Here is a 19779-nt window from a genome sequence, read left to right on the forward strand (position 1 = left end):
TACTTGTCAGTGTTGGTACCACCGGCGAGTCAGCCCACCGGGTGAGACCCTGTTGAGGGAGGCCCGGTGAGCGACTCCAGCCTGGCGGTACGTGTCTTCTTAGGGTGGGTGGCCATAAGCGTGAGGGTACGTGGTAGCTCAAACCGACAGTCTATTCAGGTGGAGTAAAATCCGGTTGTCGTCAAGTCGGCCGGCTGGGTCAAATCCAGTGCTGGGACGGTCCTTGTCGAGCTCCTCCACAGCCAGCTCGCAGACACGAAATCTGGCTCGTCCGCGCACGCTAACATTTTTGGCGAGAGCTTGGAAATTAACTCATCCAAGTTCTCGACTGTCTCTAAAGCTATTTAACTCTTCATAAAACACGACGTTTTGTGCATGTCCTTCTTGCAGTAACACCGCAATAGGTAAAACGTGGTCATCTCTTTGAGATTGCCTTTAATTGGATTTAATTTTGGAATAACCAACTCTCCATTTATCCGGTCATGTAAGCCATCCGAAGCAAATCAACCATAAGTGCTGTCAAAACCAAATAAGTTTTTGTGCATCCCCGCTGACATATTTATTTTATAAATTTTGTTAATACATCAATGTACCAAACTTTTCAGCCAGTAGTTCTTTGTATAGAAAAGGGAGATAAAGCAACACCAATAAATAAAAAACCATCACCAAAAAAAAACAACCACATTGTTCTTAAATTGACCTGAATAATAAGAAATCTCGATGTTTCACGGTGAGGAGCAGCGTCTCACCTCTGACACTTCATACAAAAATCTTGTTCTTACCGTGAGCCACCTAATCCCTAAAGCGAGACTCAGTCCACTGCCGTCTGCCCCGGACTCCTTAGCGGCTTACAGCTATTTAACAGGGTCTTTAAAGTAAGACCCAGAGGGGGTGAGGTATTGGTACGGGGCGGAAAGTTACAGTTCTATTACTATTATTCTTTATTCTTTGGCAGCGTGGTGGAGTAGGCATATTTCGTAACCCCTGCGATTCATTGAAGCTATAATAGGCTGTTCATGTTATGTTATAATAGCCCCGATTAATTTCTTATGTTATATTCCTATGTATGTTATCGTTGTTTTGTGTTGTTGTTGATGTGTCTGCCCGTAGAAAATTATGGATCTACCTACTCCACTCCAATCTCAGCAGTCATCCCGCGATCATGGCACCTGCAACAGTGTCGAAATATCGGGAGTCCCTTATTCCTACTTTAAACGCGGTAAGAACCCGTTATTATGTATTTTAATTATGTTATAGTTTCCGAGAATGAAACAAAACTAGTCTGTGGTTCCAGTTGCTGTCGTTACCTACCAAATTACAATATTATGTATTAAATTCTGATGAAGAATCAACTTGCGAGAGCAATGCTCGGTTTTCACAATATTTGGTTACTTACTTAAAAATGGTTCCTTACAGTATGACAACTTGAATAAGACAATGTATTAATATCTAATTTATTAAAATAAAAAATATCACAATAATACATCATGTGGCCAAGTTCAATGGGCACAGAAATGGGTTATATAACTGCTGTATGAGATCAAAGACAATGAATCTATCCACTATCTATGACTAGCGATGGGCGATTGTTCTAAAAAATAACATAATTATTCCCGTATACGGTATTCGAAAGATCATTTGTCGAATAAAAAAATAGTCATTCGAATGATTTTTAACCGAAATAATTAATTGGAATGATTTTATGTTTACGTAACGAGTGCAACATCACAGTTTTGAATTTAAATAACACATATATAATATTTTAGCGTTCTACTGAGTAGTTTCATTTTATTATTAAATTTCAATTCATGTGCACGATGAAAAATCATTCGAATGACCGTTTATTCGATTGTTTTTATTCATTCAAATGTTTTCTTTGGGACAACCGAATAATTCGAATACTTTCGAATGAATCATTAAATCGCCCATTACTACTCTCTACACACAAGCGGTACCGCGTTGCTGGCCGGGGAGCGAGTGTTTCAATTGTAGTTGCAATTGGAATAAAGTAATTTAAAAATTCTTGCGCAACTTCTGCATCAGACTTAGTAAGACCACGAGGTGTGTTCAGCACAAATTCATTATCTCGGGGTTTTACTTAACAAGTTTCAATATTAATCTGTATGTGCGTGTACGGTCACGAGCATTAATATGTACCTATACACTTTGGTACCATGTCACATTAACTTTCTTGACAAATTGAACCGTAAGTCTCACTAAATGTCAAATATGTTAGTGCGATAGAGTCCTAAAGTGGGTACATAATATTGCTCATGACTGTATGACAACGCACCGCGCGGTAAATTGAACATACAAACTCGAACATTACCTACAAAATATTCCCGACCCGAAACGCCCCCGCTGCCTGTGTGTATGAAGGGCGGATATGTCAATTTTAAATTACTATGATAATGAGCAGTTTTCCAGTTAGTTCCATCATTATACAGAGATGGCGTTCACATAGCTTTAGTAAAACTTTGTATGGCATGCCATATATTTGGATTTTCATATTAAATACTTCTTATAAATAAACAACATAAATGAAACTGTCATTCATCATCATTTATAGTCAATGATGGAAATAAATGGACTGATCCATTTCGTTTTTATTTATTTCTTTGAATAAACTTCCAAAAGTGACTTAATCGCCATATCTTTATCATTGAAAGAACTAAAATTACTATATCTACTGAAAAACTCCTCATTTTGTAATAGCATGGAGTAACTAATATAGGTACTATGTGAACAGACGGTCCCACGCCATAGGTAAATGGAGCCAGTGGGAAGCATTTGTACTAAAGTGTTTATGATACGACAAACTGCCACTAGATGTCACTCACTTCCATGTGTGAACTTATACGGCTAGCGACATCTAGTTACTCCATGGCGAAATAGTGTAACAACACACCTTTTTTTTACGTGACTTATTGTAGATTTGCCGCAGATGGCATTAACTACTTGGCCGGACAAATGGGGAGCGCTGAAGGCTCTCACCTGGTAAAAGTTTAAGACAACAGCCTGAGGGTGCCCAGTTGGGCGCGAACCTCGGCTCAGGGCGTCGTCTGAGAGGAAAAATATTTGAAAGAATTAATCGACCCTTGTCGATCGATAGCGATAAGCGCTGAATGAGGGAAATCGTCGACCACGCCGGCGGGGTCGTAACAACACACCAAAGCCCCTACCCAAACTACAAAAAAGAGCGCCGTTGGCAAACATTGGTACTAAATCGAAAATGTATGGAAGGGAATGGAAAAGTATAAAAGCCGTTCGAACTAACATTGTGAATATTTTGTTGCTTCATAATGGTTAATTTAAGCCACACACCGAACATTCCCCGTATTCGCAGTAGTCTTACCGAGTAGTTAACAGTTGAACTACTGGGAATTTCCTTCCCAACGGACTTCCATACAAAAATTCTTACCATATGCTGCCAAACGCGTATTTGCGAGCGAGAGCACAGTCTGAGCACTTTCCCTTGCTCCTTAGAGGCTCACGGTCATTTAACCCTCTTCTGACCCTGATACGACCGCGCCAGGGTGGCCGACAGTTTCCCTCATTCCGCGCATATCGATCAGACTACGCCCTGGGCCGAGGTAAGTGCCCAACTGGACGGTGTATCCCACTATTTCCACGGAAATACAAAAGGGAAATAATGGCACTGTCGTTTCTTCTAAATTATATCCCATTATTCCCATTGCGGCAGAAAAACACAGTTTAACACAACTGCGTTTTTTTTTTTGAGAATCTTTTTCCTCTTTAATAACAGTCAATTGCTACTATGTACGAGATTTTATCTAAAGAGGAAATAAATAGTGTCTATGCGCACGCAGTCATAAGTAAGAGGTGACGCAGCGTTTTTTTTTTTTTTTTGAAATAGTGGGAGAATGTGTCCCAGTATTTCCATCAATGGAAATTCGTAATTTAAATAGTGGGCTACACCCCAACTGGACACCCTCTGCCCCGTTGTCTTGAATTTTGTACCGGGTGAGAGCCTTCAGTCGTCCCCATTTGTCCGGCCAAGTTATCTATGCCATGTGAGGCAAATCTACAATAAGTCACGTCAAGACCCAGAGGGGGAGAGGTTGGCGCCCAATAACAATCGGTGCGGGGTGGAGACAGCGTTCTATTTGAAGTATCATTCTTTATTCTGTGATTAAGCTAAAACACAAATCGATACGCGTCTTAGACGCCCTAACATATTTGTATGGGCGTTAGTGACACCTTATCGAATACTGAGGGGATGATTCAACTCATGATTTTGATAAACTATGTTCAAATATAATCCGTATACGATAGAAGTCCCGAAGGCCGCGGCGCTACTGTCGCAGATTCTGCATAGAATTATTATGACTTGTCAAGTTAATTTCATTAAAATCCGCAGACTTCTTTCGTGGCGCGAAATACTATTTAAAACCTAGTTTATTTTTAGTTTGTGTTTTGTAGTAACACTGTTAGTGTTTTATTTGTGACGGAAAGTTCCACTTGATACTTAACTCGAGAATCGTGAGCTGAACCATCCCCTAGTATTCGGTACGGTGACACTAACACCCTGTATTATTTTGAGCATATTATTGACTGATTGCCCCTTACATCTTAATCATATGTTTTACATTCAACTTTGCATATGTAACATCAGTTACACTAAGTATACACAAGAATAATTTAAAATATAAATATCTTACCAAGTACCTTACCAACTAAGCCATCAGTCTTAGACTTCATTCGTTATCTGAAATTAAAAGAAAAATACTTGAATAATTCTACAAAATTTCCTAAATAAAAATGGATGTCGGAAAAACCCGACAGACCCCTTCGAACGTGAACACTATACAGCCATGTTATGGTCTAACAAACGTAACATGATCAGAATTACAATAGGACAGAGGAATATAAAAAAATAGATGTATTGACTTGTTTGAAACAGTTGTGTTGGGAATATACTATTGCAGGAACTATCAATAGTATTGCTTCTAACTATTGCAGGAACTATCGATAGTATTGCTTTGACTATTGCAGGAACTATCGATAGTATTGCTTTGACTATTGCAGGAACTAGCGCTAATATTACTTTGACTATTGCAGGAACTATCGATAGTATTGCTTTAGACTATTGCAGGAACTATCGCTAGTATTGCTTTGACTATTGCAGGAACTATCGATAGTATTGCTTTAGACTATTGCAGGAACTATCGATAGTATTGCTTTAGACTATTGCAGGAACTATCGCTAGTATTGCTTTGACTATTGCAGGAACTATCGATAGTATTGCTTTAGACTATTGCAGGAACTATCGCTAGTATTGCTTTGACTATTGCAGGAACTATCGATGGTATTGCTTTAGACTATTGCAGGAACTATCGCTAGTATTGCATTGACTATTGCAGGAACTTTCGATAGCATTGCTTTAGACTATTGCAGGAACTATCGCTAGTATTGCTTTGACTATTGCAGGAAGTATCGATAGTATTGCTTTAGACTATTGCAGGAACTATCGCTAGTATTGCTTTGACTATTGCAGGAACTATCGATGGTATTGCTTTAGACTATTGCAGGAACTATCGCTAGTATTGCATTGACTATTGCAGGAACTTTCGATAGCATTGCTTTAGACTATTGCAGGAACTATCGCTAGTATTGCTTTGACTATTGCAGGAACTATTAATAGTATTATTTCTAACTATTGCAATCGATGGCCTATTGGTTTTGTTTCAACTATCGATATGATCGAACAACAGTAATTTACTTACCATTCAGTCTTTTCTTCCAGTGCACCTCTGGAACCTTTTCCTCTTCTAGAATGTTCTTGTACGGTTGTATGTTCTTTGGCAATGGTCCAATGTCCAAGTTGTTTCTGTCCTTAGCCGCTAGCTCTATAAACTTTCTCTCGTCCATTGGAGGCAGTGGAACTTGTCTACGGCAACTCAAAGAGTTGGCCTTTCTGATTTTATGGACGTACTCTGGTATTGGGCTGGCTATTTTCCTGTCTAAGAAGTTACCCACAATGACACTCTCTCTAGCGTTGTTCGCTTCCATTATTGATGTTTTGTCCATAATAGGTTCCTCCTTCTGTCTTTCTTTGACCTGGCTCTTCTGTGTGTATAGATGTTTCTGCAGCTCTGCTTCTGGTAGTGGGGGTAACGGGTTAAGCTCTTCCAGTTTCGCCTTTTCGCATTCTTCCTCGCGAGTGTTGTTGGGGGGATCGTCCGGTTTTACCGATACTTTCTGTTGAGGAGTTGAGTATATTAATGAAGGAATGAATGGTTATTTTATTGTACACACATTTACAGAATGCATTTCAAATCCAGGATGCTTTCGCCTTGTATATAATCAATTGACTACCAATCTCTGTAGAAAAGTGTCTGCCGCGCATCATGTCACTAAGCGACGATGTGTCAAGATAGACTTTAGTCGCAATGGGCGTAGTAACGACTGACTGAATGACACTGTACAAACGATATTGCTCTTAATTTTAACAACCATAACATCTTAATTTGAGGAAATGAACTTATACTACCTACATAATTTAATGTATACGTATTTACAACACGGTTCGAAAGCTCTTTCAGAAAAAATCCTTAGCGATTGTGAGTCTATTTCTTTATTAGTATGTCAGTGCCAAAATGTTTTAAAGAAAGGCCAGGGGGTTTAAAATGGCCACATCGAAGCAATTCATCTAAAAAAGCAATATTACTATTTGACATTTGTTTGCATTGCGCACTTACTTTTATATGCGTAAATAAACGCCGTGACTTAGTGACAAGATGCGCGGCAGACACTTTTTTACAGAGATTGGTAGTCAATTTCTTTGAGGTAACTCAGAATAATGAGCTGTATCATCCCCCGCAGTATATGTTACAATGTCACTTACACCCTGTACAAGAACATACAATCAGCCATATAAGTAGATAGAATGTTAGTAACATCAGTGTTTTTTTTTTTAATTTTGATTATTTTTTTAAATTATTTTTCGTTCTATACTTTTGCGACGGAGAATCATCCCTAAAGTTTTCGTTACGATGTCACTAACAACAATGTATATGACAAGGAAGACTGACCTTCTGTGTGGCAGCGGGTGCTGGTGCCGCGTCGGGCTCTCGCTCCCCGTGCGTAGTGCGCATGTGTCTGTCCAAGTTGTCCTTCCGACGGAACCGCCCCGGACACGTCGTACATGCGTACGGCTTCGTATCTAAACAATATGACGTAACATTTTTTTTTATTTATTAGGCACGAAAACCAACCCCCGAAAAGATGGCGCGATGATCGCGACGGTTATCGAAAAGACTGGATAGAGCTAGCACAGAACCATGATACTTGGAAAGACATGGGGGAGGCCTTTGCTCAGCAGTGATGGTGGAGGCTAATAATAATAATTACTTAAGTACAAACACCAATCCGCACTGGGCCCGCGTGGTGGTTTAAGGCCCGATCTCCCTATCCATCCGTAGGGAAGGCCCGTGCCCCTGCAGTGGGGACGTTAATGGGCTGGTGATGATGATGAAGTTCAAACAAACAACAATGACGTGCACAACTTATGTAATTAACATGCATGTAGAATTTGGATTAGGTAGTCAAGAACAAAAAAACGGAATAACAAAAGGTATTAAAAGTTACAGCCACACGTTATTATTATTGCGTATGGCAGACAAATATCCTGCTTGGATCAAATATCCAGCTTAAGCTCCCTTAACCAAGTCTTTGCTGCATCCGTCACACAATGCAGCTCGGCTATACCACCTGGGAACTGGTGCAGAGGGCACTCGTTCACTATGTGAGATATGGTTTGGTCCGGGTGACCACATTCACAGCATGGTGACTCCTTTAAGCCCCATTTACATAGGTGATGGTTTGACTTTCCATAGTCGGTCCACACGTTTAGCGACATACATAAGCTCACGACTATATCTCAAATGATTTCGCGGAGTGATTATTATGTATTCTGTTCTTTCTGCGGTTGCTGCTCGGGTTTGCTATCGCGCGTTACGAAGTCTCGCCGATTTTGACCAATAGACGCAGCGAATGCTATCTATGTAGATAAACGTCGTCGAAGACAGAGACTACGCCGCACGCCATAACAAAGTAAAAATAATGCTGATTTTTTTGTGTTTTTTTTAACAACGTCTAGAGCCCTGTGCCGAGGTATTTCTTGCAATTAATTTTCCTCGGCTATACAGTTTGTGAAGAGCTGCAGTATTTCTAGGCGGATGGGACATTCTTTGAGTAAAAAAATACTATTCTAAGTGTAACTGTTACCTACTGAACAAAGACATTTTAGAATTTGATATGTGCTAGTGCTAAGACATAGTTTAAAGTACCTGTATGGACCTGTTCATGTCTGCGCAGATCCTTGCGCAAGTAGAAGGCCTGCGTGCAGTCCGGCTGCGGGCACTTGTACTTGCGTTCCTCGGGCGCCGGCGCGTGGTCGGCGCATGCGCGCGTCGTCACCGTCGCGCGTCCGCAGGTCGCGCATGTATACTTCTCGCCTGAATGACAAAATAACAACGTACTATAAGCTAATTTCCTCGCAACGCGATGCAATTCAAGGCATACATCTGTATGGCTATGTCCCATTGCCTCTCATGGGAAAATCCGACTCTCTCTCTCTCATTATTTAAGAGCAGGCTCTTATCGGTGGATTAATCGCCATTCTTCTCTTCTTTCCGCCAAATCCTTCACCTCCTGACACGACACTACCTACATCTCTTTCCGATTTCCGAACTCGACAAACAAATACCCGACGAAAATCCAACTTCGTAATGAAAAATACTTTGCAACACTAGAGAGAAAATGAGAATTTTATTACTATTTTTACGCCTCAAAGGGAACCTTTTCCCTTTTGTGCTGGTGAGGTGAAAAAGTTGATTACAAATGCGGTTACACAAAATTACACTTTGACTGGTATAAATTGTTTCAAAGTATGGTAATGAACATTAATAAATGTAACATACACGTTAGTGCCATGTCACATTAACTTTTTTGACAAATTGAAATTGTAAGTCTCACTAAATGATAAATATGTTAGTGCGACAGAGTTCTAAACTTTGTCGAAATCACTTTGTGAGACTGTCCTTTGTTTGATAAGGACTTTACAGGCTTGAATCACCTGCTTGTCTGAACACCTGCTTCGGAGGGCACGTTAAGCCGTTGGTCCCTGCTTTTAGCCGTAAAAACACCATCACCAACCCGCAGTGGAGCAGCGTGGTGGAGTATGCTCCATACCCTCTCCGGTTGATTGAGGGGAGGCATGTGCCCAGCAGTGGGACGTATATATATAGGCTATTTATGTAGGTAGAAAGACCAGAGTACAAGAAAGAACAATACCCGACTATTAATCCTTACTATTTATAGCGCCGAGACAAACCCGTGTGGGGTTTAGCGGTGTTATTTTAACTGTATTGTTAATTTTTCTTTGTATTCTTTAATAAAAAAGAAGAGTGTTGATATTTTAGAACAGGAAAATAAGAAAAGACTTGTTTTAGTTTTACGGACAAAAACGCGCGAACGTATTTTATTGTTATAAAATAAAGACAGATAAGAAAAGGTATTGCCAACATAATCAGTAACTAGAGTTAACTAGCAGATTAGCCAACATATTAGGCTAATATAATGGGTGCGTTCTCAATTCCCAACAAAGAGTCTTTACAACGGGAACATTCCCACTTTGGGAACATTCCCGGGAATGGCACATCACTGTTCCAATTTGTTATTAAGCTAATGAACGGTACAACACGTACATAGCAGCTATTGTAAAACATTGTCTAAATAGGTAAATATAATAAATAATACACATACACATACAATGACAGCCTCCGTGGTCTAGTGGTTAGAGCGTTAGGCTCACGATCTGGAGGTCCGGGTTCGATTCCCGATGGGGACATTGTCGAAATCACTTTGTGAGACTGTCCTTTGTTTGGTAAGGACTTTTCAGGCTTGAATCACCTGATTGTCCGAAAAAGTAAGATGATTCCGTGCTTCGGAGGGCACGTTAAGCCGTTGGTCCCGGCTATTAGCCGTAAAAACACCTCCACCAACCCGCAGTGGAGCAGCGTGGTGGAGTATGCTCCATACCCCCTCCGGTTGATTGAGGGGAGGCCTGTGCCCAGCAGTGGGACGTATATAGGCAGTTTATGTAATAAATAATAATAAAAAAAATACTTGGTATTTAAATATAACAATAACTTTTCTGTTTTACAGTACTTACTTGGCTTAAAAAAAGGAAAATGCCCCATGAGTCACAAGAAGAATTTTGTTTATTCTTAGGATTTCGCATAACCGTCTCTACATGAGACCAGTGAAGGACTACCTCAGTCAGCTACCTGCGGCTCGCAAATATATCCCTTCCCCGTTCCCGCCGTTATAATAAAAAAACCGACCAACACTGAGTCATTCGCTAAAACCGAGGGATCCGTATCAAGCAATATACACCATAATTGTTTGCAACCCTCCAACCCATTACTAAGAATTACTTCGAAGTTTTTACAAAAAAAATCTATTGTGTTTTTCTGGTATATTTTATGTTTAAAGAATTGTTGATTGACACTGTGAAATGTCTTAAATACACAACACGAAAATATTGTTATTATTATTAAGAAAAGGAAAATACTTGTATCACATATTGGTCAAATCAAATCTACTTTTTTTTTAACAGCAACTGATAAACGTCGTAAGTAGTGTTGGGTTCTTACCCGGAAAATTCCCGCGTTTTGGGAATTTTCCCAATTCTGAGGGAAAAAACCCGAAAAATTCCCATTTCAAGGGAAAATATTTTTTATCGCATATATTTGTATTAAAAGTAAGGATTTCCAACAAAGACCATTTAAGTATAATGTATGCCTACTTATGCCCAATTTATTTTCTGTCGTAGTGTCGTATGAACTCTTAAAAAACTTATCTAAAGGAGATCATCGGATTTCGGCCCAGAAGTCAAAGTGCCGGCCAAAAAATAATTTTGCTATATTCCGTTAGATCTTATCCGTATGAGCATTTATTACTATGGCACCAAAGCTGTAGGGTCAATATCTTCGGTTTTATTCGATTTTAAAAAACTGTATTTTTCATACATTTTTGGTGAAAATGTAAAGTGCCGGCCAAGTAACAATAATGGTATTATTCTTAGAACTTATCTGTCTGAGCATTTATTACTATGGCACCAAAGCTGTAGGGTCAATATTTTCGGTTTTATTCGAATTAAAAAAAACTGAATTTTCATACATTTTTGGTGAAAATGTGAAGTGCCGGCCATGAAACAATATTTGTATATCCCGTTAGAACTTATCCATTTGACCATTTATTATTAGGGCACCAAACGTCTATGACCATTATTTTGACTTTTGTTGGACTTTACGTTATAGTTTCTATGTGAAAAGTGCCGGTCAGCAAAAAACACATGTCAAAGCTATCGAGACATTATTAACTATGACAAAAACGTGTATGACCATTAATTAGTTTGGCTTTTGTGGGATTTAAAAAAAACTTGATTTTTGATTCATTTTGTATAAAAATAAAATACAACAGGCGCGTTATTTAAAGGATCGTCAGAATGTTTATTACTATGGCATTAAACGACTATGACCAATATTTTGAACTTAATTCGATTTTTCAAAAATCAAAAAAAAGTTTTATCTAGTGATAATGGAACTATCTTGCTAAAGGCGTAATATGGTGGTCGTCTTTTGAAAAATAGGTTTACGTTTGACCACTACCTTACCTGATGGTGATACACGCTTAAGGAGCTACTTTTTTAAAGAAAAGTGTATACAAGGAATAAACAGCGGGGTGATAGAGGTAAGTACTATGTTATCGGCCGAGTAGCACCAGGACATTGTGATAGGCATACTTGCAAAGTAGAATAGAATAGAAAAAGTTTATTATAAGTACAACTACCCGACTCCTGTTTTCCCTAACAGATACTTCAGGCGTCATGCCAAAATACGAGTTTCGTCACTAGATGGCAAGCTTATCTTTGGAGGGTGGTAACCATTTACGGTCAAGGTGAATCAATACCATAATTCAACCTAAACTTAGGCCGTAACGTTGAGTCGAATGCAAAAACTACAGTCAACGTCATATCTAAAATCAGATAGTATTAATATAGAAGTTCACCTAACAACACACAAAACAAAAACACAAAGTATTTATCTGACTAATAACTAGTCATTGGGAAAGCTCTGCTTGTTGTCATTGTTAAAATGTATAAAACAAGTTTTTTTTAAAGTCAAATAAAAGCCAAAGTCGACATTTGGTAGTATCGTAAAAATACGTTTCAAGTCGTTTACCAAAAGATTTGACTTATTTGTTTCGCTGGCTGACATTTTCCCATTTGAACCAAAACGGAAAGAGGGATGAATAAAAAGTCAACATAACGGTCAAAAATGTTTTGCGCCGGATTATTAAATGTTCTAAAGGTCCTTTGTAATCCGCCGTACCGCATTTTTTACCCAAAGCACTTTATTTTCATACAAAATAAATAAGAAATCAAGATTTTTAAAATACACTAAAAGCCAAACTAATGGTCATACAAGTTTGGCGCTATAGAAAAAAAAATATAACAGGCATCTACTCGATACTCTCAACATGATATTTTTGCTGGTCAGCATTTTTCACATTCGAACTAAAACGTAAATTCCAATAAAAGTCAAAATAATGGTCATAGATGTTTGGTGTTATTAAAAAATATTGAGAAGCAACTATTAGACAGATTCGACATATTTTTTTCGATGGCCGGTATTTTAACATATTAACCAAAACTGAAAGTCCAATAATGGTCATAGAAGTTTGGCGCCATACTAATAAATGTTCTAACGGTCCTTTGTAATACGCTTGTATACCTCTTTTTCCCAACGGACATAATATTATTTTTTACAAAATGTATGAAAAATCGAGATTTTTAAAATCCAATTAAAGCCAAATTAATGGTCATACACCTCTGGTGTCATAGTAAAAAATGTTCAGATAAAACGATAACACATAATCTAAAGTGGGACGAACACATTATTGGAATCACTAATAAGGATAACTCCCTCTTATACATAATTAGAAAAGCTTTTTATCATATAGATACGGAATTGTTTCTTAGGCTTTACAAAACTTACTTACGTCAGACCGCTGTTAGAACATGGGTTTCAAATATGGAGACTTTACTATCGGAAGGACTCTACTAGAGAGAGATCTCTCTTTACTCGAGAGAGTCCAAAGAAGAGCAACAAAGATGGTGACAGTACTGGCTGGCCGGAGTGGACCTTAGCGGGGGCCGCAGGACTCTCACCTCTGGCTTGCCTTCATTGGCCAGCCAGAGTGGGGCGTTAGAGCTATACGCTCGCAGGGTGGAAGTGAAAGATGCATAAGTCGCGAGTTGGTAAGGCGGGTAAACCGCCTCGCAGAAAGCGGTGTACACCTCTTGACATCCTGAGATGCTCACAACCATGTTGTTGCCTTGCCGTCCAGTCGCGTCGGCTAGATAGGTGACCCAACCAGTTAGTGACGAGTCACCGCCTGCCCAATGTGTCTCTGTTATTAAAATTGGTCGAGCAGGCGCCATAGTCCCCCATAGCCCCAGTATCCCGGTTCACTAACCCCCAACCCAATAGCCCCGTTCCTTTTGTTCCCATAATCTGCAATAGTCCTACACGAAGCAGGAATTGTCTTTGGGTGCACTCCCATAGTGCATACAGGGATAATCGCCGGTTGATGTCACAACACATTTAGAGTAAATTGTCTTAAGGGGACTCCACGTGTTGGCTTCGGCCCCACGCACGCCTTCCAAAAGTCCGGGACTCCATGACAGACCCGACCCGAGACATGGAAACGACATACAAATAATAATAAGATTAAAAATAATTAAATAAAAAATATTTTCCCATGATTCGGGAATTTTTCGGGTGTTTATTTTATTTTCCCATATTTTCCCGATATTTTTTCTTTCCCACCCAATTTTTTCTTTCCCTGCCCATCACTAGTCGTAAGTATATTGGCCGAAGCCCGTGGTATTGCTCCCACTAATTCCTAGTAAAGACAAAGTTTGTGAGTTTGTTTGTAGAAAGTAATCTCTGAAACTGTAGTGTGTAAGAGTCCTAGCAAGTGTAATTCTGTGACTACCAAAATGGGAAATAGGTGAGGAATATATGAATATTAGTGTTTACGAATTTATCGAAGCCATATTATCGATAAAATCTGACTATCGGTCTGTCAATATTAGATTATATTATCATCAAGCAGCAGTGGCCACACTAAAAATAATTAGGCAGACGTAGTATGTATACAGGCAGGATGCTAATGACATTGTAACGAAATCTTTAGGACATGATTCAGATCATGATTTTGTGTTGATATCAAGTAGAATTAATTTCCTGTCGGAAAATTAATGAAAATTTTTGTTTTTTTTTTTTAATATTTCTATTCCTTTATTGTGCTTGAAGTTGCATATAACCCAGAAATAAACAACAATTACGTAGTCTAGCGACTGTTCGTGCTGATTGATTTACATTGCCAAGAAAACCACCTACCATCGTTTTTAGTACAATCAAGTATATATAAATTTGTTTTCGTTACAGTGTCACTAACACTATGAATATTATGAATTTAAACTTACGTTCATGTTTTTTGACATGTTTCCTGTAGTTTGAGGAGTCCCGGAATTTGAGTCCGCAGGTTTTACAACGGTAGGGTCGCTCGTCAGTGTGCAAGAGCGTGTGTTTCCGCAACGCCGATCTGTTGTTGAACGTCTTCCCACATTGCTTGCACGGATGATTTCTCTCCTCTGTAAAAATAACAAACCATAATACTATGTATAAAAGGGATACTCCATCTACACTAATACGAGCTTGATTTTATTTATTTATTTATAGCCTTATATCAAACATCGAAGTTACATTTCAAAGTTTTTCCATAATCTAAGAAAACGAAATCTGTGTGCCTTCAGGCAAAGGTCTCCCCCATTTTCCTCCATTCTTTGTTGTGCACTAATCTGGTCCAGATCTTAGTGTTTCCAGCCATTGAAATTATTTCTTTGGCCCTTTTATATATCCTACCTCCATTTCTCTTATCGATGACGAGCTTAATTACCCCTGCCTCAAATTTGCGTACACACTTATTTTCGTAAGATGTAAAGACTGAACAGCGCGCGGACTGTCTATCTCGGCTCACAGTTGCCCATGTACAAAATCACATTTCAAAATCTTATAACAAATAGAATAAAAACCTTACTTGTATGCCTTAGTCGATGTCGCTGTAGGTTAGACTTCTGCATGAAGGTCTTGTCACAGAATTCACACGCGAAACGTCGGTCTTCGAGGTGCCGCCGCATGTGGTACTCAAAGTGTGAATGTGTTACGAAACTCTGTGGACAGATTAAACAAATATTATCAGGTACGTACAAATGAACTACCTACTGAGCAACGCTCTTCACAAGAAACGGAAGGGGATCACTTTCCAGAGAGGTGGCAAGTTAGGGGGCGTCCATTAATCATGCGAGGCTCGAGAGGGGGGGAGGGGTCCATGAAGAAATCACGAAATATCATTGTAATAATATATCACGAGTATTTAGTTTTTCGGCAAACGCGCGATACTGAACCGAAAAGCGGCGTTTCGTTCAAATATTTTGGTAGGTACATACTAAAAAATACACGTGATATAGGATGGTGGGGGGGTAGTCTAGAACCTCACCATGTATCACCAAGGGTTAGGGGGGGGTGTCAAAAATGCCAAAAACGGCCCCTTACCTTGATTGGGTGGTATAATGACAATAACAGCGTTTCTGTCATGCGGTTTTCTTCAACTTCTAAGTTGATTACTTTACATACCTCATTGCAACTAGGACATGGAAACGGCTTTGGCTGACCGTTGCAGTATGCATGGTACTTCACTTGACTTCGTGCATTGAACTTCTTTTTGCAAATTGTACACGTATAGCGTTTGGCACTGGCATCTGTAATTTTTATTTATTTATTTCAACTTCAATACACTATCATTACAGGTAGGACCTAATGCGATAGAATAGTAGCTACAAAGAATAATTACACAAATAGCCCAGTCATTTTAGGGGTTTCACCTCGGAATGAGAGATAATAAGCTATAAATTGGTATGGACCTTTGTTTTGTCGTTTTAAATGTTATCTCAAAAGTCACAAATGATACCGTGTCCGCGTCTTAAGATATTGAAGGTCAAAGGTCATAAAAATTGGTTTTTTGTGAATATCTCGCTTCCTATTGCTTAAATGATATTTTTACCTATAATAAAAGTTGTAGAGTATAAAATTATCTACAATTTTCGTTTCATGTTTTTTTTGATACGATCAACCGTTTTTGAGGTAGAGCGCGAAGAGTGCGCAGCGCACAGTTATAAATGGTCCAATGCAAGGTCAAGCGTGAGTTACGCTTATCAGTACGTGATATAAAGTCTATTATTTATTAAATTATTATAATTATTAAACAATGGCCATTATTTATGTGCTAATTATTAATTGTTGATATTTTATTAAAATCAGTAACTTAATTATTTATATTTAACTATTCAACTATAATATATTATTAATTCTGGAATATATATTTTCAGTTAAAACGTCATTACATACGTTTTCTTCAAAACGTGTAAATTTTCAATGCTTATATACCTGGATATACTTGTCCCTACCCTATGACCTTCTCTATTGACCTTCTCATCATCGAGACAGCTATTGCATTATCAGAACATCAAAAGACTGCCGTCATCATAGGAGAAGATATTGATTTGCTCGTAATTTTAATTGGGCGTACTCAATCACATCAACAGGAAATTTTCTTTAAAAAAGTTGGGAAAGGCAATGTTAAGACACAAATATACTCTTCCAAAAGTTTTGACCAATATCCGCGTACTAAAAAACACATTCTATTTTTACACGCATTTAGTGGCTGTGATATATCCCCTTATTGCCTTTTTAACTGAAAATATATATTCCAGAATTAATAATATATTATAGTTAAATATAAATAATTAAGTTACTGATTTTAATAAAATATCAACAATTAATAATTAGCACATAAATAATGGCCATTGTTTAATAATTATAATAATTTAATAAATAATAGACTTTATATCACGTACTGATAAGCGTAACTCACGCTTGACCTTGCATTGGACCATTTATAACTGTGCGCTGCGCACTCTTCGCGCTCTACCTCAAAAACGGTTGATCGTATCAAAAAAAACATGAAACGAAAATTGTAGATAATTTTATACTCTACAACTTTTATTATAGGTAAAAATATCATTTAAGCAATAGGAAGCGAGATATTCACATAAAACCAATTTTTATGACCTTTGACCTTCAATATCTTAAGACGCGGACACGGTATCATTTGTGACTTTTGAGACAACATTTAAAACGACAAAACAAAGGTCCATACCAATTTATAGCTTATTATCTCTCATTCCGAGGTTGACCCCTTTTTTTACCTAATATGACTGGGCTAAAACACAAGTAACATACACTCACTCAGTACATAAAATACATAAAGTAACCCATCGGAATTCGCTCAGACTACAAACAAAGATATGAATCCTCTCTGCCACACTGTTAATCGTGTCAATTGCTCTTGTGTATGGTGACTTGTTATGTAAATTGGTCCGGCCCTTGCGCATCGCGATTAAACGTGGGCGCCGCCGCCGCTCCATGAACCTATCCGGCACACACAGCCTCATCTCAACTAACACCTCAGGGTGTGTAATGATTCCTCTAAATACTTTTATCAAGTAATTTTAATTTTAAATTCATTAAAGCTTACCTGCGACCCAATCTTATGATCTATTTTGAAGAAACAAAGCACGGCAAGAGGTTTGCAATGGGGATTTTCAATAACCTTTCCAGGATTCAGAAATCCACCAATATGCCTTTATAGACAGACATAGTCCATCATAATCTAGTAATTATGAGACAGAGAAGCACAAATCATCATCTCCCTAGCATTATCCTGTTTTTCACTGGTTCTGCTACTACCTACCTCTGAAACGCATTTCTCGGGTCTCCTCACGACTTTTTCCTTCACCTTGGAGTAGTACTTGATAATTATTTTAATCATTTACCTATGGTCCAAAGATGATTTCGAAAACAAGTTTGAATACCTATCTTAGGTTTAGGGTTCAAATTTCTTCGCATTTCTCGGTAATGTGGGTTTCCTCACAATGTTTTCTTTCACCGCTGAGCATGTGATGATAATCATGTGGTCCAAATATGAATTCGAAAACAAATTCAACATACGTTGGTTTAGGCCTGTGCTGGATTAGAACCTGCGACCTCAAAGTGAGAGGCAAGCGTTCTACCAACTGGGACTGGGAACCACAAGTCAACAGTGATTACACTAGGAAATAACCGTTAAGAAGAATTTAAATTCAAAACTTGTATGAAGATGTACCTACCTAGCTACTATATTAACTAATAAAAATACTCACCTGATTCTACTGTAATATGTGATATTTCCAATTTAGTATTATTTATACCGTGGCTTCCCTTAGTAACGTCTAGCAGCGTCTCTGATGGATCAGTTTCTTCACCAGTAGATTTTACACCATTTCCGGAGACTTCGATACTATCAAAATCCTTATGTCCATTGTTTTTCTTACATGCGTCGCAACCAGTAGTTTCCAGAAGCAAGCATTGCATACATTTTACATGACCGCAGCTTTCAGTCACCAAACGATTGTCTATTCCGTTCACAGGATTCTTATTTCCACAATTCACACAAACCTTAGCATTCATAGCGCCATACCATAATAAACTTGAAGGTTAACTTCAATTCAATTCTTTCTAGAGTAGACATTTAACTAGTTTTAATTAAAATATTAAAAAATATCACAATTACTGCACAATTTATGTGTATTACGCCTTAAATAGAGGTCTAAAATCCATTAATCCTTAATTTGTTTCAGTAGCTTAGCACGATGATGTAAAAAAACGATTTGATTTATCCGATCCGTTTCTCAGTTTCTCGCACAGACCAAGTATATTAGGTAGGTACCTAGTTGTTTGACCGACCCGGTTCCGTTGACTTGACTCCGTTCCGTTCAAGCATGGTTCAAGCACAGACCAAGTAGAGATGCGTTCAAGTTTGGTTCTGTTGGTACGTTGCTTTTTATCCCATATGAAAAATGCAACGAACTTATGTTATCCATACAGCCTAGTTTGATTTCAGTTTGTTATTTTATTAACGCTTCTATATCCAGAAAAGAACTGAACTTTTTATTTTATACTACGCGGCACGTGAAATATTTTCGTTAACAAATCGAAGCATTTTTCGAAATATTTGTTGGCGTACGATGACTTTCCTGTGGGCTAAGTTTGGTTTTAGGTCCGTGCCATAAAAGAAGTCCCGCGGCCATGGCGCTAGTATCGCAGGATCTACCAAAGTATCTACATAGAATTAATATGGCGTCTTAATTAGTTCCACTAAAATCCGTGGGACCTCTTTCGTATCGCGTGGCGCTTACTCTACGCTACAGCCTCTACAATAGTTTTTTTTTTTGCGTTTTTTTTAGACGCTGTGAAGGTGAAGCATAGGTGAAGTGAGTGACGTCTATTGCGTTTAGTTTAGATGTTAACGTCTTGTTTGTTATTGATGAAGTTTACTAAATTATATGTCACTATATTTTAGACATTGGGATATTAGTATTATTGATGAAATAACGAAGCCAAGAGAAATAAAAAATATCTGAATTCGTCGTATATCCATTGTACTAATAAACTGTATCGAACCTATGAACGAACGAAACGTCTAATCCAGCAGCTGCATGAAGATAATATTTTTTATCTGTTC

The 19779-nt window shown here is 38.3% G+C and overlaps 1 protein-coding gene across 3 annotated transcripts; it reads right to left on the minus strand.

Moving 5' to 3' along the window:
• Positions 1 to 1440: 1440 nt before the first annotated feature.
• On the minus strand, positions 1441 to 19038 carry LOC126369952 (zinc finger protein 300-like). Of its 3 annotated transcripts, XR_007566786.1 has the most exons (9): positions 18419 to 19038; positions 15714 to 15919; positions 15199 to 15331; positions 14585 to 14752; positions 8313 to 8480; positions 7056 to 7186; positions 5748 to 6222; positions 3171 to 4729; positions 1441 to 2908 (listed from the first exon to the last, which is right to left on the minus strand). XR_007566786.1 is itself a non-coding variant. In XM_050014555.1 (8 exons), the coding sequence occupies exons 1-8, from the start codon at positions 18723 to 18725 to the stop codon at positions 4719 to 4721; spliced, it is 1599 nt and encodes a 532-aa protein (XP_049870512.1). In that variant the 5' UTR covers positions 18726 to 19038; the 3' UTR covers positions 1441 to 4718. The 3 variants fall into 3 exon arrangements, 2 of the variants coding, with proteins under 2 accessions (XP_049870512.1, XP_049870513.1); XM_050014555.1 differs by having other exon boundaries at positions 1441 to 4729; XM_050014556.1 differs by having other exon boundaries at positions 1441 to 4729; positions 15795 to 15919; positions 18419 to 19035.
• Positions 19039 to 19779: the final 741 nt, after the last annotated feature.

The sequence above is a fragment of the Pectinophora gossypiella genome, chromosome 10 (assembly GCF_024362695.1).
Source record: "Pectinophora gossypiella chromosome 10, ilPecGoss1.1, whole genome shotgun sequence".
Classification (NCBI taxonomy): domain Eukaryota; kingdom Metazoa; phylum Arthropoda; class Insecta; order Lepidoptera; family Gelechiidae; genus Pectinophora; species Pectinophora gossypiella.